Genomic DNA, 12,761 nt, shown 5'->3' with positions numbered 1-12,761 from the left:
ACAGTATTGATTCCTGAACCGGAATGGGTTCAGTATCGGTTCTATTATTGATATAGGCTCAGTATCAGATCCAGGATCCAGGATGTGCAGTGTTGGAATCAGAATATGTAATACTTAAGGGTCAGAACCAGTATGGTTTTGGGTTCAGATCTCGTAAGGGTCGTTATAAGTATTTCATTTTAATTGGCTTAAGAGGCCATTAATTTCGGCGTACTTTAAAAGAGTAAAAGGGATCTTTGACTTTTATTTGTACAGCCTTGCAACCTGGCCAAATTAACTAGAAGCCTTAAACTAAGCAGAATAAATCATTTCTCTTCCATGAACATCAATTGAGCGACTTTTCCTTCGGTCTTCATTTTCAGCATCATTTTGGAGCTTCTTGTCGCTGAGGGTCGCTGACCATCCGGAACTGAGCATTCTTGCGATGCTCTGATTGTTGTCTAATAGTGGCAAGATGTTGTAGATACCGGACCAGACTCATACATACGACGTCCTCAAACGGAGTCCGTGCCTTCGTTTATGCTTCTCTTTGGTGGCTAAAAACCATGGTTATAGTTCGACTGATAGAGGTGTCAAATTGTGTCTGCTGACTCATGGGATACTATTATGGAAAGGGCAATTGAAGTTTCGTTAGTGCGAGTTAAGATAATTCCATAAAAGATCGGCAATTTTTGACCATTTTCTTTTAAATTGAAACGATACTCGCCATTCTTGAATCCAACAGAAAACATGTTTTCAAATTGGAAAGATATCGTTACACGTGCTAGTCCGTAGCAGTAAGCAAATGCTGCTGCGGAGAAGAGATTGTTGGATGCTTCATTACATATTAAAATAAATATAAAATTGTTCCTAAATATTAAACATGTGCTGAAACACCGCAAACTCATAAATCATCACATGGTTCTTTTTTACATCTAAGTTTGATTTCTACAGCGCTACAACCGAGCGAATCATGCAGTCCATTATTTGATTCGAAAGCTTGTAAAAAGACAAAACTTCAAAGCACAAAATCGAAGCGAACGCGCACAGCACGCGTCCGCCCGGTACGACATAGGCCAACAAAAGCAGACGACGAACTCTCCCCTTTCCACAGGGCAACGCAAAAAAGTAGTAGTGTAACGTTCATTTTATTTTGTGTACTGTTTTTTTTTATTGTATTTCTGTTTCCATAACATTTAGTTGTAGCTAGATTTATTTGTTTTGTTTTGTTTGTTTTTCACGGCACAGCGAATAATGCACAACCGAAGAAGGCGCACGCGCGCGCGCGCACGCGGCTAAGTATGGACTGGAAGTATGGCTTTCGCGGGCTGTGAACCAATGTCGGCGCTCTATCGATATATCTCGGCTGAGGAACAACACCTGCCCTGATCAGTTTTTGCATGCCCCCTTTCGGCCCATCCCTCGTGGGGGGGTGTGTGTGTGTACTGCAACATGTCTATATCACTCTATATGTACACGGCGCGTTTCCGGCCTTTTTCTTCTCTTTTTCCTCTCTGTAACACACACACACACACACAAGTGCTTTTGGTTAAAAAAATAATCTCACACTAGTGTGTAATCCTAGCTACTTGGACGAACACACACACACACACCCGAAAAGCTCGCGGGGGGGAATTAAAGCTTACACATTCACACCATTTTGACGACACCCTACCAGACCTCCCACACACACACACACATAACATGCAACATTCTTTCCCTCGTTCCCTTCTTCTTCTTTCGTTGTATATATATATAGAGAGAGGATTAAAATGTTGTCTCTTCCCTTTTTTCCCCTGTGTGCTGTGTTTTGTTTGTTTTCTCGCTAGAAAATCAACCGTAAGAGTGAGCCTAGTGTGCGTAAAATATCTGTTTGTTTGTTTGTTGCATCCTCTGGTCTATCAATCAATGAAACCTCTGCCGTTAAGCCTCCATTTCTATATATATACACACACACACACACACAAACACGCCCGCGCGACGAAAAGTACATCTACATCTATACAAAAACGAACAACACGATCCTAGGCGTATATTCGTCTATCTTTAGTTTTAGTCCCTGATTTCGACGACTTGTATGTCAGTGTGAATGTGTGCGTGTGTTTGTGTCTCTGTGTGGTTGTTTTTTTCATCTGATATCCTTTTAACATACACACACACACACTGCGATAAACACAATCAGCTCCCGCTTTTCCTTGTTTCAACTCTCTCTCTCTCTCTCTCTCTCTCTCTCTCTCTCTCTCTCTCTCTCTCTCTCTCTCTCTCTCTCTCTCTCTCTCTCTCTCTCTCTCTCTCTCTCTCTCTCTCTCTCTCTCTCTCTCGCTCTCGCTCTCTTCCCTTTTGCTGTCCCTTTTTGCTTAAAACCAATACAAATGCCTTACATGTATGCCTTATATGTATATATAGTTTTACTTCATCCTTTTGAGTTCTTCCATCATATTCACCGGTGCATACAGCTGCTTAACACAGACACACACACACACTTACACATCTTTTCCTTATGGACAGAGAGTAACTTACAGTGCCAAAAATGCCGAGATGCCTACTTAATCCTTTTTCTTGTCTACTTTTCCAAGCGATCTCTTTCTCTTTCTCTTTCTCTTTCTCTTTCTCTTTCTCTTTCTCTTTCTCTTTCTCTTTCTCTTTCTCTTTCTTTCTCTTTCTCTTTCTCTTTCTCTTTCTCTTTCTCTTTCTCTTTCTCTTTCTCTTTCTCTTTCTCTTTCTCTTTCTCTTTCTCTTTCTCTTTCTCTTTCTCTTTCTCTTTCTCTTTCTCTTTCTCTTTCTCTTTCTCTTTCTCTTTCTCTTTCTCTTTCTCTTTCTCTTTCTCTTTCTTTCTCTTTCTCTTTCTCTTTCTCTTTCTCTTTCTCTTTCTCTTTCTCTTTCTCTTTCTCTTTCTCTTTCTCTTTCTCTTTCTCTTTCTCTTTCTCTTTCTCTTTCTCTTTCTCTCTTTCGTGCATCTTTGCTAATTGGCATACAGAATAATGAGAATCAAACGAGCGAAAAGGAACCGAGTGCTGAACCACTGACTGTGTTTTTCATCTTCTTCTTCTTCCTAACTAACACAACACACGCCTTTAAGGACGATGCTCACTACACCACCTCACACACACACACACACACAGCAAGCCGCGCATCTGCAGACTCTTTAGTTTATAATATAATAGCATTTTTTCCGCAATCTAATCTAATCTAATCTAAAAATAAGAAAAGAAGCAGTATTTCATGGTTGGTAATTCAATCTTCTCCAATGCAAAAATTCATCGTAACTTTTTCTAGCAAAACAATAACAAAAAAATATTGAAAAAAAAAATAAAAAAATGGGAAAATGAAAAAAGAAAAATAATGCAAAATGTGACAGAAAAGTGTAAACAACAAGTGCGAGTGTGTGTGTGTTTTGTGGCCTCTGTTAAATGGAGGTGTGTTAGGTTTTCCAGTTATTTTTTTTTGTTTTTTTCTTCGTTTTCGATAAGCTTCAAATATCGCGCGCACTAGCTGCTAAGTGGACGGCACAGCAATGGGAGATGTGTCGTGGGGAGAGGGACCCGGTAAGCATATCACAGGTACGCGCGCGTCTCCTCCCTTCTCTCCTCGCGCGCAATACCAATTGAATATTTTGTTTTGTTTGAGTCGCTCTCTCCTAGCGGGTTGCGCGCGGTGCGTAGCCGAGAGATTCCAAAATGTTGCTGCTTTGCAGATGCTGCAGCATGTGGCTTTCCTGTGCGTATGTGTGTGTGTGTGTGCGTTGTTTGCGCGTGAACGCGTTGTTCGTGAAACCGTGCGCGCGCAGCAGCCGCTGCGCGAAACCTCTACACCACCGCAGCCGTGTGTGCGTGTGGTTAAATCAGTCTTTTCGGAGACCATCCCCCCCCCGTTACTACTACTCCTCCTCCTCCTCCTTTCTTGTTTGGCTAGCGAATTGGTGCTCCTTGCTCTCCTCCTCTTTGTTGGACCTTTCATTCCCCTACCAGAAAGGGATTAGATTAACAAATGAAAAAAAAAAACGCTAAAGAAAATCACTAAATGGCAGTCATTCTCAGTTAATGCCTCTTACAAAATACCCTATGGGGCAGCAGCAAAAAAATAAACTAATATACAACACCACCACAGCCCAGGCGCGCAACCAACCAAAGCGGTATGCTGCTCTGCGTGGATGGATTTCCTTCCCAGCTTAGCTTCCTCTACAAACACCTGTAAAACCGAGCAAATCACGCACGCCACACGCTACTCTGTCCGTGTGTGTGCTCTCTGTTGTTGCTGCGCTGCTACTTACAAATCGTTTAGTGCGGTACTTTTAAAAAGTTTTTCCCTTTTCTCCCTCCCATTTTTCTTTACAATTGTTGCTGTTATATCTAGCTCTTGTTTTATCCCCTTATTCGGCGCAGCATTTCAGCACGCTAAGGCCGCCTACTGCTTAAATATTACACTGCACGCTGGGAAGGCTACTCCATCGAGTCGCTGCTGGCGGTGCGACGCTTCCGATCGGTGGGATGATGGTGACTGTCACCACCGCCAGCGCTGCTGCCCGGCGGCCCGTGCTGCTCCGTCAGCTTGCGCTTGGCCGAGCCACGGCGCTGGCTGTCCGGGCGGCGCTTGCTGCCACCGGCGGCGTACCCGACGGGCTGTGGCGGCCCTGAGCCTACGCCAGCCGTCAGCCAGTCCCGGCACGGCTCGTCGTCGATCAGAATCGGCGGGCTGCTGCTGTTGCTGTTGCTGCTGGCGATGGTGGTCTCTTCCTGCTGCCGGTGGTGCCGATGGAAGTGGTGGTGGTGGTAAGGGTGATGGTGCTGGCCCGCACTTTGCTGCTGCTGCTGCTGCTGCTGCTCTGCCGCTTTGAGCGAAAACATGTTGACCAGGCGCAGCTGCTTTTCGGCCGGCGGCACTGCTAGCCGCTCGGGCCCATCGTCCTGCTCCTCCACCACCATCTCGTCCTCCTGCTCCTTCTGCACCTCCTCTTCCTCTTCGAGTAGCAGCTGGCGCTCGCCGGACTGGTGGCGCGGCACGAGCACGATAAACACGTCCCCGAGCTCGATCCGGGCACACTCCAGCCCGTAGTTGGCGAACGTCCGGTCCGGGCTGTACGATGCCCAGCCCTTCGTAGTGACGAAGAACGGATAGTCGATCGTCGTCTCGAGCGCACTCTGTCGGGACAAAGAGAGAGACAAAAGAACGTTAAAACGCGATTTCAAAAATTGGGCCCACACAAAACGCAAACGTACGTAACGCTGCTGCTGGTCGTAGGTGAAGCGGACGAGAATCTTTTTGCACGGCTCGCCCGGGCCACTACCGTCGCCACCGCCGCTGCTGTAGCGGGGCGTGATGCGGCGCGTCTGCGCCTCGGTCAGCCGCACGTCCGGCGAGATGGCGGCGGTGCGCAGAAAGTCCTCCAGCCGCACCTCCTCGACCGGTTTCTTCACCCCATTCTGGAACGAAATCATCGAGCCGCGCAGGAACATTTTTGGCTTCACCACCGTCGTGTGCAGTATGCTGTGGGGAAAATGGAATAAAACGCAATGTTAGTATGCGTGTGTGTGTGTGTGTTTGTGTGTGTGCGTACTGGAAGGAGTTTGTGGAGAGCAACCGAAAGCGAGAACGAATTGCTTGGGAAATCGGATCACCTCTGTGTGCTGCTTCAACTGGGGAAACGTTGCTCACAGCAGAGCAGAAGAAGCTAGAGCGTGAGGTCGCATCAAAACGCATTTCATATTTACTTATAGTCTAGCGTTGGGTTTTATGAATCATTCCTTGTGATTCATTCATATGAATCAGCAGTGATGAGTGATTCGAATCTCGAATCGACTCTTCAAAGATTCATGAATCTCTACACATTCCCGAATCTCCAAGAATTCATGAATCTCGAAAGATTGAATCTCGAAAAATTAATAAAACTTCCAAGATTCATTAATTCATTAAAATTCATTTGTCTACAGGGATGCATGAGTCTTTAGAGATGTATGATTTTACAACTATTGTATTTGCACGATCCCACCTAACAACATGCCCGTCGTGGGTTCAAGCCTCGCATGGATCATCTTCCCTAGGCAAAACAAACTTCCAGCTGTGTTGTACTTGCCAAGAGGTCTCGATAGCCTGTATAGGCTGGCATGACCACGTAGGTTGTTACGCCAAGAAGAAGAATAATGAGCAGCCCAATTTCTTTGAATCTTTGAAGTTGTACTCCCTATTGAGATTCATGAATCCATGGAGAATCGGGAATCTTTTGAGATATACGAATCTTTTGAAATTCAGTAATCTTTCGAGATTCGTGAATCTTTGCAACAGAGATTCAGATTCATTGAATCTTTTACATGATAGTGTACGTGAAATTTCAAGCCGCATTAAAGAGAGCGATTTATTATACGTCTTCGGAGATTTCAATAAACCTGATATCAGATGGGAGCTGACTAATACATCAGAAGCCACCGATTGCTCTCCATGTTATTCTGTCATGCATTATGCACCTTTATGCAATTCCATGGCTAATACTGATTTCGTTGATGGGTTGCATAGTAGCGGTTTAATCCAGTTGAGTGGTATTGCAAATCAATCTGGGCGTCAATTGGATCTGGTCTTCGCAAACCTTGCCGCAACCAATATGTTGTGCGATTCAATCACACCTCTGTACTCTGTGAATGGTACTTCAGCTCTAGAGAACTCCCTCCCATTCGTAACACACTGTAGTATTCCACTTCTCAGTGAGGACTTTCATCATCCTTCATTGGATATGATGATTTACTATCCCGTACAACTATCCCACACCACCAACAGCCACACTCGTAGTACAGTCAATAGAAATTTCTTCAAAACGAATGTGGAACGTATGAATTCTCTTATTGTGTCGTTTGACCGCAATTTTGACTGCTCCAACTTTGCCACTATCGACGAAGCCACCGATTTCTTTAGCGTTTTTATGCGCTCAGCGATTAGCTCCTGCGTTCCTGTTGCTCAACGAAAGTCTGGCCCCGATTGGTCTAATGCATCTTTAAGACAGTTGAAAAAAATAAAATCAAAAGCCTACGCGGATTACTGTAGAACGAAATCATCGCTGCATAGGAGAATTTTTTTCGATGCACTGAACAATTATCGTCGACAAAATTGTGTGCTCTTCCGCTCCTTCATTCGCCGTACTGAAAGGCAACTGTTTTCTAAGCCGACGCGGTTCTGGAGCTTCTGGAACAAACGGCGCAATATAAGAAGTATCCCTCCGTCAATGAGCTACAATGGTGAAACTAGTATCGATACATCAGACATTTGCAGCACTTTCGCCAATCGTTTCGCTGATGCATTCACCCTTCCTGTTCACAATTCTAACACACTAGCAGAGGCCACTCGCAATACTCCATCGGATGCTGTCGACTTTATTATACCCACAATTGACGAAGCACTAGTTGCGCGCACACTCAGCGATATAAAACCATCTACATCATCTGGACCTGGCAATATTCCTGCATACATTTTGAAGCATTGGCGTCAATCACTCGCACCCATTCTTGCCAAAATATTTAATGATTCCCTTATGCGTGGCATGTATCCTGCGTCCTGGAAACACGCGCGAATGGTTCCTATCCATAAGAAAGGCAGTCGACTCCATGCTAGTTAATTATCGTGGCATTGTTTCCCTATGCGCTTGTGCAAAAGTGTTTGAGCTCATTCTATACAATCCGCTACTCACAGCAGCTCAAAACTATATGAGCCCTAGTCAGCATGGATTTCTCCCAAGGAGATCTTCCACCACAAATCTTGCTGAATTTGTTGGTTTCTGCTTCGACAACATGGATCGTGGTACTCAAGTTGTTGCAGTATATATCGACTTCAGGGCTGCGTTCGATAGTATCTCTCATGATATTCTACTCTCGAAGCTAAAAAAAACTCGGTTTCTTCGACTGGCACATCACCTGGCTGCGTTCATATTTAACTGGTCGTTCGTACTACATAAGCATAGGATCTCATCGTTCTCACTCCTTCACCAGCTCCTCCGGTGTGCCTCAAGGGAGTAATTTGGGACCGCTACTCTTTCTCATCTATATAAATGATCTATCTTTTGTTTTACCGCCAGGCCAACACCTAATGTACGCCGACGACGTAAAAATATTCGCTCCAGTTAGAAACGACAGTGACTGTGTACGCCTTCAAATGATCCTTGAGAATCTCGACAGCTAGTGCAGCAGAAACGCCCTCCAAATGTGTGCTGCTAAATGCCAGTGTATATCATTCAGCAGAGCCCGTCACCCTATCACGTTTGCATACACTATGCTCAACACGGCTTTGGCTCGCACGACATGTATCCGTGATCTGGGGGTGCTACTCGATCAGAAGATGTCATTTCGCCCTCACATTGATAGCGTTGTTGCGACGGGAAATCAGCTACTTGGTCTAATTACGCGGACCTGTAGCGAGTTTACCGATCCCATGTGCATCAAGTCGATCTTCTGTGCCATCGTAAGGTCGTGCCTGGAGTACTGCTGCCCGATCTGGTGCCCGCTTGCTGTTGGTGACATCAATCGCCTCGAAGCCATTCAACGGAAACTCACCAGGTACGCGGTTCGACTCCTTCCATGGCAATCCCACCACGCTCGGCCCTCCTACCATCAGCGGTGTCTGCTGCTCGGACTTGAACCACCCTGCTCTCGACGTAAAACTGCCCAATGCCTTTTCATATTCCGGCTCCTTAACGGTGAGATCGATTCCCCGGCATTACTAGCCAGCATCAATGTGTTCGCTCCCTGTCGGATTCTTAGATCCAATTTCCATATCCGTGTACCGCGTATCCGCACCAATCATAGCCAGGGACACCCCATTATACGTATGTCCCTCGAGTTCAATGAAGTGTTAGATTTGTTCGATTTTAGTATGTCTACATCTACGTTCAAGGAGAAATTGAGTCTACGTCACATTTAATGTTTGCTTATAACTAGAGGTCTATTTATATGTTCCTTAATTTAATTATAAGGTTGCCGATTAGACACGATGGTCCGTCGGTTGTATATATATAAATAAATAAATTTCAAAGATTCATTAAGATTCATGAATCTGAATCAGATTTACCCAACACTAATCCTAACTAGTGCTGGGTAAATCTAACTCAGATTCATGAATCTGAATGAATCTTTGAAATGATTTATTGAATCTGAATCTCGCTCTTAAAGATTCATGGATCTCGAAAGATTAATCAATCTCAAAGATTCATGAATCTCCAAAGACTCATGAATCTCCAAATCTATATGAATCTCCTAAATTCATAAAACTCGAAAGATTCGCTAATCTCAAGGGACCCGTAAATCTCCAATGATTCATAGAGCCTTAGCTTCTCATTATTCTTCTTTTTGGCGTAACAACCTACGTTGTCATGCCAGCCTATACAGGCTTTCGAGACTCTTTGGAAAGTACCACGCAGCCGGATAGTTTGTTTTGCTACGGGGAGACGGTCCATGCGAGGCTTGAACCCACGACGGGTATGTTTTTAGGTGGGATCGTGCAAATGCAATATTTTGAAAATCATACATCACTAAAGATTTAAAAATCTCTGGAGATTCATGAATATTAAGAGATTCATGAATATTTGAAAATTCGTGAATTTGTAGAGATTCATGAATCATTGAAGATCATCGTCCAAAAATACAAATAACATATTTTAGGGAGGTTTTACAGAAATACAATTTTAACTATTTTAAAAATTTAGTTAATAACTTACTTTTAAGATTTATAAGGATGATTATCAAAATATATTTTTTGAGATATCAATTTTTTCATTTTTTTTTGTTTCAGTTAATGATTTTTAAAAAAATACAAACCAGAGTATGTAAAAATATTTAAAAAAAATTAAATTGCCAATTTGAGTGTACAATGGTTCACAACAATAAAGTGTACAATAAAGATTTTTTAGCCAATTTTTTTCTATTGTTGCATACATAGTTGAGGAATGTAATCAAAACCTGATATTGTTTCCTCCGACCACCCACTTCATCACCGATATTATCTTAGACCGCTACCAAAGGCGAGAGAGTTCTCTTATTAGAGCTAAGATGGCTAATTTTCGAAAGCAGTGTGTGTCTCAACAAAGCGATTGACTTTTGGTAACAAAAAATGATGCCATAGAGACCAGAATTGATGATAAAGTACAAATAGGTACCATGGAGCCAAATCTGGACAGCATACTGTCTAAAATTGGTGGCTTCAAGGCAAACACATGGCATGCACTGTAAAAAATTAATGAATAGTAGAGCTAGAGACAAAATCGAGCGGCAACGACTGTTTTTAAAGACCTTTCAAAATGCAACAAATCGTTGCCTTATTCTTTTCAATTGCAACACATTTAAATGGATGCAATCGTTTGCACAAATAGCATTGTCCTTAAACTGTTATTATCGATTAGCGCGAGACCCCACGCCAAAATCCCTTTTGCTACTTACTGCTGCTGGGCGGCGGCATCTTCCGGCAAGTCGTGTGCCTTGGCTTCGTAGTGGCCGCGCTGACTGCCTCCACGGCTCAACCCATCTCCCCCCGGCCCAAGGGTGTAGGACGGTCCGGGACCGATTGCTAGCTGCGGCTCGGCTCGCACCAGTCCTCCTCCTGCACGGGGCGGCGGCGGCGGCTGTTTCTCCGCCCCGATCGGCACCTTGAATTCGGGCCGCGCCGGTCCACTACCACTGACCGTCGGCTGGTGGCTGCTGCTGTTGCTGCTGGCAGTGGCAGTGCTGGACGGTACACCGTTGGCAAACTTGGCGCGATGGCGCTGCTGCTGCTGCTGCTGCTGCCGGGAAGCCATGAACGAGTCCTGCAGCGAGGCAGCGATATGCGTCATCTGCGCGTCGTGCGCGAGCAGTGCCGGATGGTACAGCCGGCTGGCCAGTCCCTTCTCCTCCTCGCCGATCGGTGGAGGTGGTGGTGGCGGTGGTGGCAGATCAGTCAGGTAGGTTTGCTGCGCTGGCAGCGTTTCGGCCCAAAGCCGATGGTGGTGGTGCTGGAAGCCACCCATGCCATGCGGCAGGTGGGCAGAATTGAGCGCCCGATACGAAGCGACAAGCGAATCAACACCCGCGCTGAGCGGTGCGGCACTTGCTGCTGCTGCTGCTGCGGCGGCGGCATGCTGCGACGAGCTGATGGTGGCCGGTGCGGCCGGTGGCGACGGTGCCGTCGATGGCATCAGCCATCGGTTCGGTTTGATGCCGATCGGTGCGGCGGCCGGTTTCGGTAGGCGGCTTCCGGCGGCCGGCGCAGTACTCGCAGCATCCGCCGACGGAGCCGGTGGACGGGGTGGTGGCAGAAAGGAGGCAGCGGTACCGGCGGACGTGTAGCGCGGTTCCAGCGGTCGCTGGTTTGGTAAATAGTTGGACCGTCCATGAACGCGGCTGGAATGAGAACAGAATGAAAAAATGGCGAAAAAGAATTAGAAAACAATGTCAAGTCGTTGCACTTAAGTCTAACACATATCCAGCCGTTATTTTATCATGTTTTTTTATGGCTGTTAAATAATTCGTCTAACATATTGGATTTTTCTATTGCCTTTTGGAAAACCCTGCATTGTGATGCAACTACAGCATTAGACAGCAGGTGAAAGACAGCTCCCAAGCAATGAAAAATGTTGTGGACATTGGAAATTGGTTCGGAAAACCATGTAAACCAATTGCGTTCAAATTGTTGATAATGTCGATAACTAAGGAGCAAAATTAACTGGCCCGCGCGGCTCTCCAGCATTTACATAATTTGGCGCCTACACCTCAAAAGTTTGCGGAGCGCTGTACGATTAAATTATTCCATTATATTCCATTGGAAAGTTCCTAGTAAGCAGTGTTGCAAAATGCCAGTTTCAATGTCATTAAAAAATCTGAACGAAACAAAATCCATATTAGCGTCACGTACTCAATTGTGATAATCAGAGGTGATACTCAAAATGATTAATGTGTGATCAATACATGCTTCATGACATTTTTGCGACCGTCGCTTGATCAGTCACTATGTCATGACTTTTTTTTACCGTGATCAGTTTTGCAAAATGTCACTAACATAGTCGTGACAAATTCCGGCTGAAACAAAATCATGTCAGCGTTACGAGCTCTACTGTGATGATCAGAGGTGATACTCAAACAGTTGGTGCGACCATCACATGCTTGGTGACATTGTGTGCAACCAACTCTTAGCCAGTCATTTGCTCATGACATTTTATGTAGGCGATTATCACGATAGTCATGGGAAATACGTGCGTGCGAGTGATTCCATGAAACAATATGAGCAATTAAAGCAGACAGAGTGAGAAAAAAATTCCATTTTGTTGCTTGGAATCACACGTCAAGTATATTCAAAGAAGGTCGTGATTATCACCGACTGAAAATGTCGTGACCAAGTGAGTGACCAAGAGTTGGGTGCTAAACAAAATGTCACCAAGCTTGTGATTGATCCTCAACTGTTTGAGTGTCACCTCTGATCATCTCAGTTGTGTACGTCAGCTGATTTGAGCTTCGTTTCAGCCATGACTGTTGGTGACACTGTTCATAGCCGGAAAAAGTCATGATTATGCTTGCCCCGGCATTAAGTTCAGCTTGTCAGTCGAAGTATCGGGTTTGACTCAAGCACCCGCACGTCGCATTTGGCATGTCATGACGCACTTTCATTGAGTATCAGCAGTGAACCTCAAACTACCACGGATATATTCATTGTTTTCGTAGGTAAAAATCTCGTGATGATCATGACATTTTGCAGCACTGCTCGTACGTGTATGACCCACGATCAAACGAATTGTATTTAGCCATTTTTCTATAAACGATTTCCTTTGTTTCTTAATTTAAAGG

General features: G+C 44.9%; 1 protein-coding gene across 11 annotated transcripts in view; it reads right to left on the bottom strand.

Moving 5' to 3' along the window:
• Positions 1-2,918: 2,918 nt before the first annotated feature.
• The window catches only part of LOC120906389 (ataxin-1-like), a 44,804-nt gene continuing 34,961 nt past the window's right edge, over positions 2,919-12,761 (bottom strand). For all 11 annotated transcript variants that reach the window (XM_040318003.1, XM_040318002.1, XM_040318004.1 and 8 more), the window contains 3 exons: positions 10,386-11,324; positions 5,196-5,463; positions 2,919-5,117 (listed from right to left, as the gene is read on the bottom strand). In XM_040318003.1, coding sequence (XP_040173937.1) covers positions 4,419-5,117; positions 5,196-5,463; positions 10,386-11,324 — 1,906 coding nt within the window. In that variant the 3' untranslated portion in view covers positions 2,919-4,418. The remainder of the gene's footprint in view (positions 5,118-5,195; positions 5,464-10,385; positions 11,325-12,761) is intronic.

The sequence above is a fragment of the Anopheles arabiensis genome, chromosome X, assembly GCF_016920715.1.
Source record: "Anopheles arabiensis isolate DONGOLA chromosome X, AaraD3, whole genome shotgun sequence".
Taxonomy (NCBI): domain Eukaryota; kingdom Metazoa; phylum Arthropoda; class Insecta; order Diptera; family Culicidae; genus Anopheles; species Anopheles arabiensis.
Note: the sequence above shows the minus strand (reverse complement) of the source record. Positions and strands in the feature narration are given on the sequence as shown.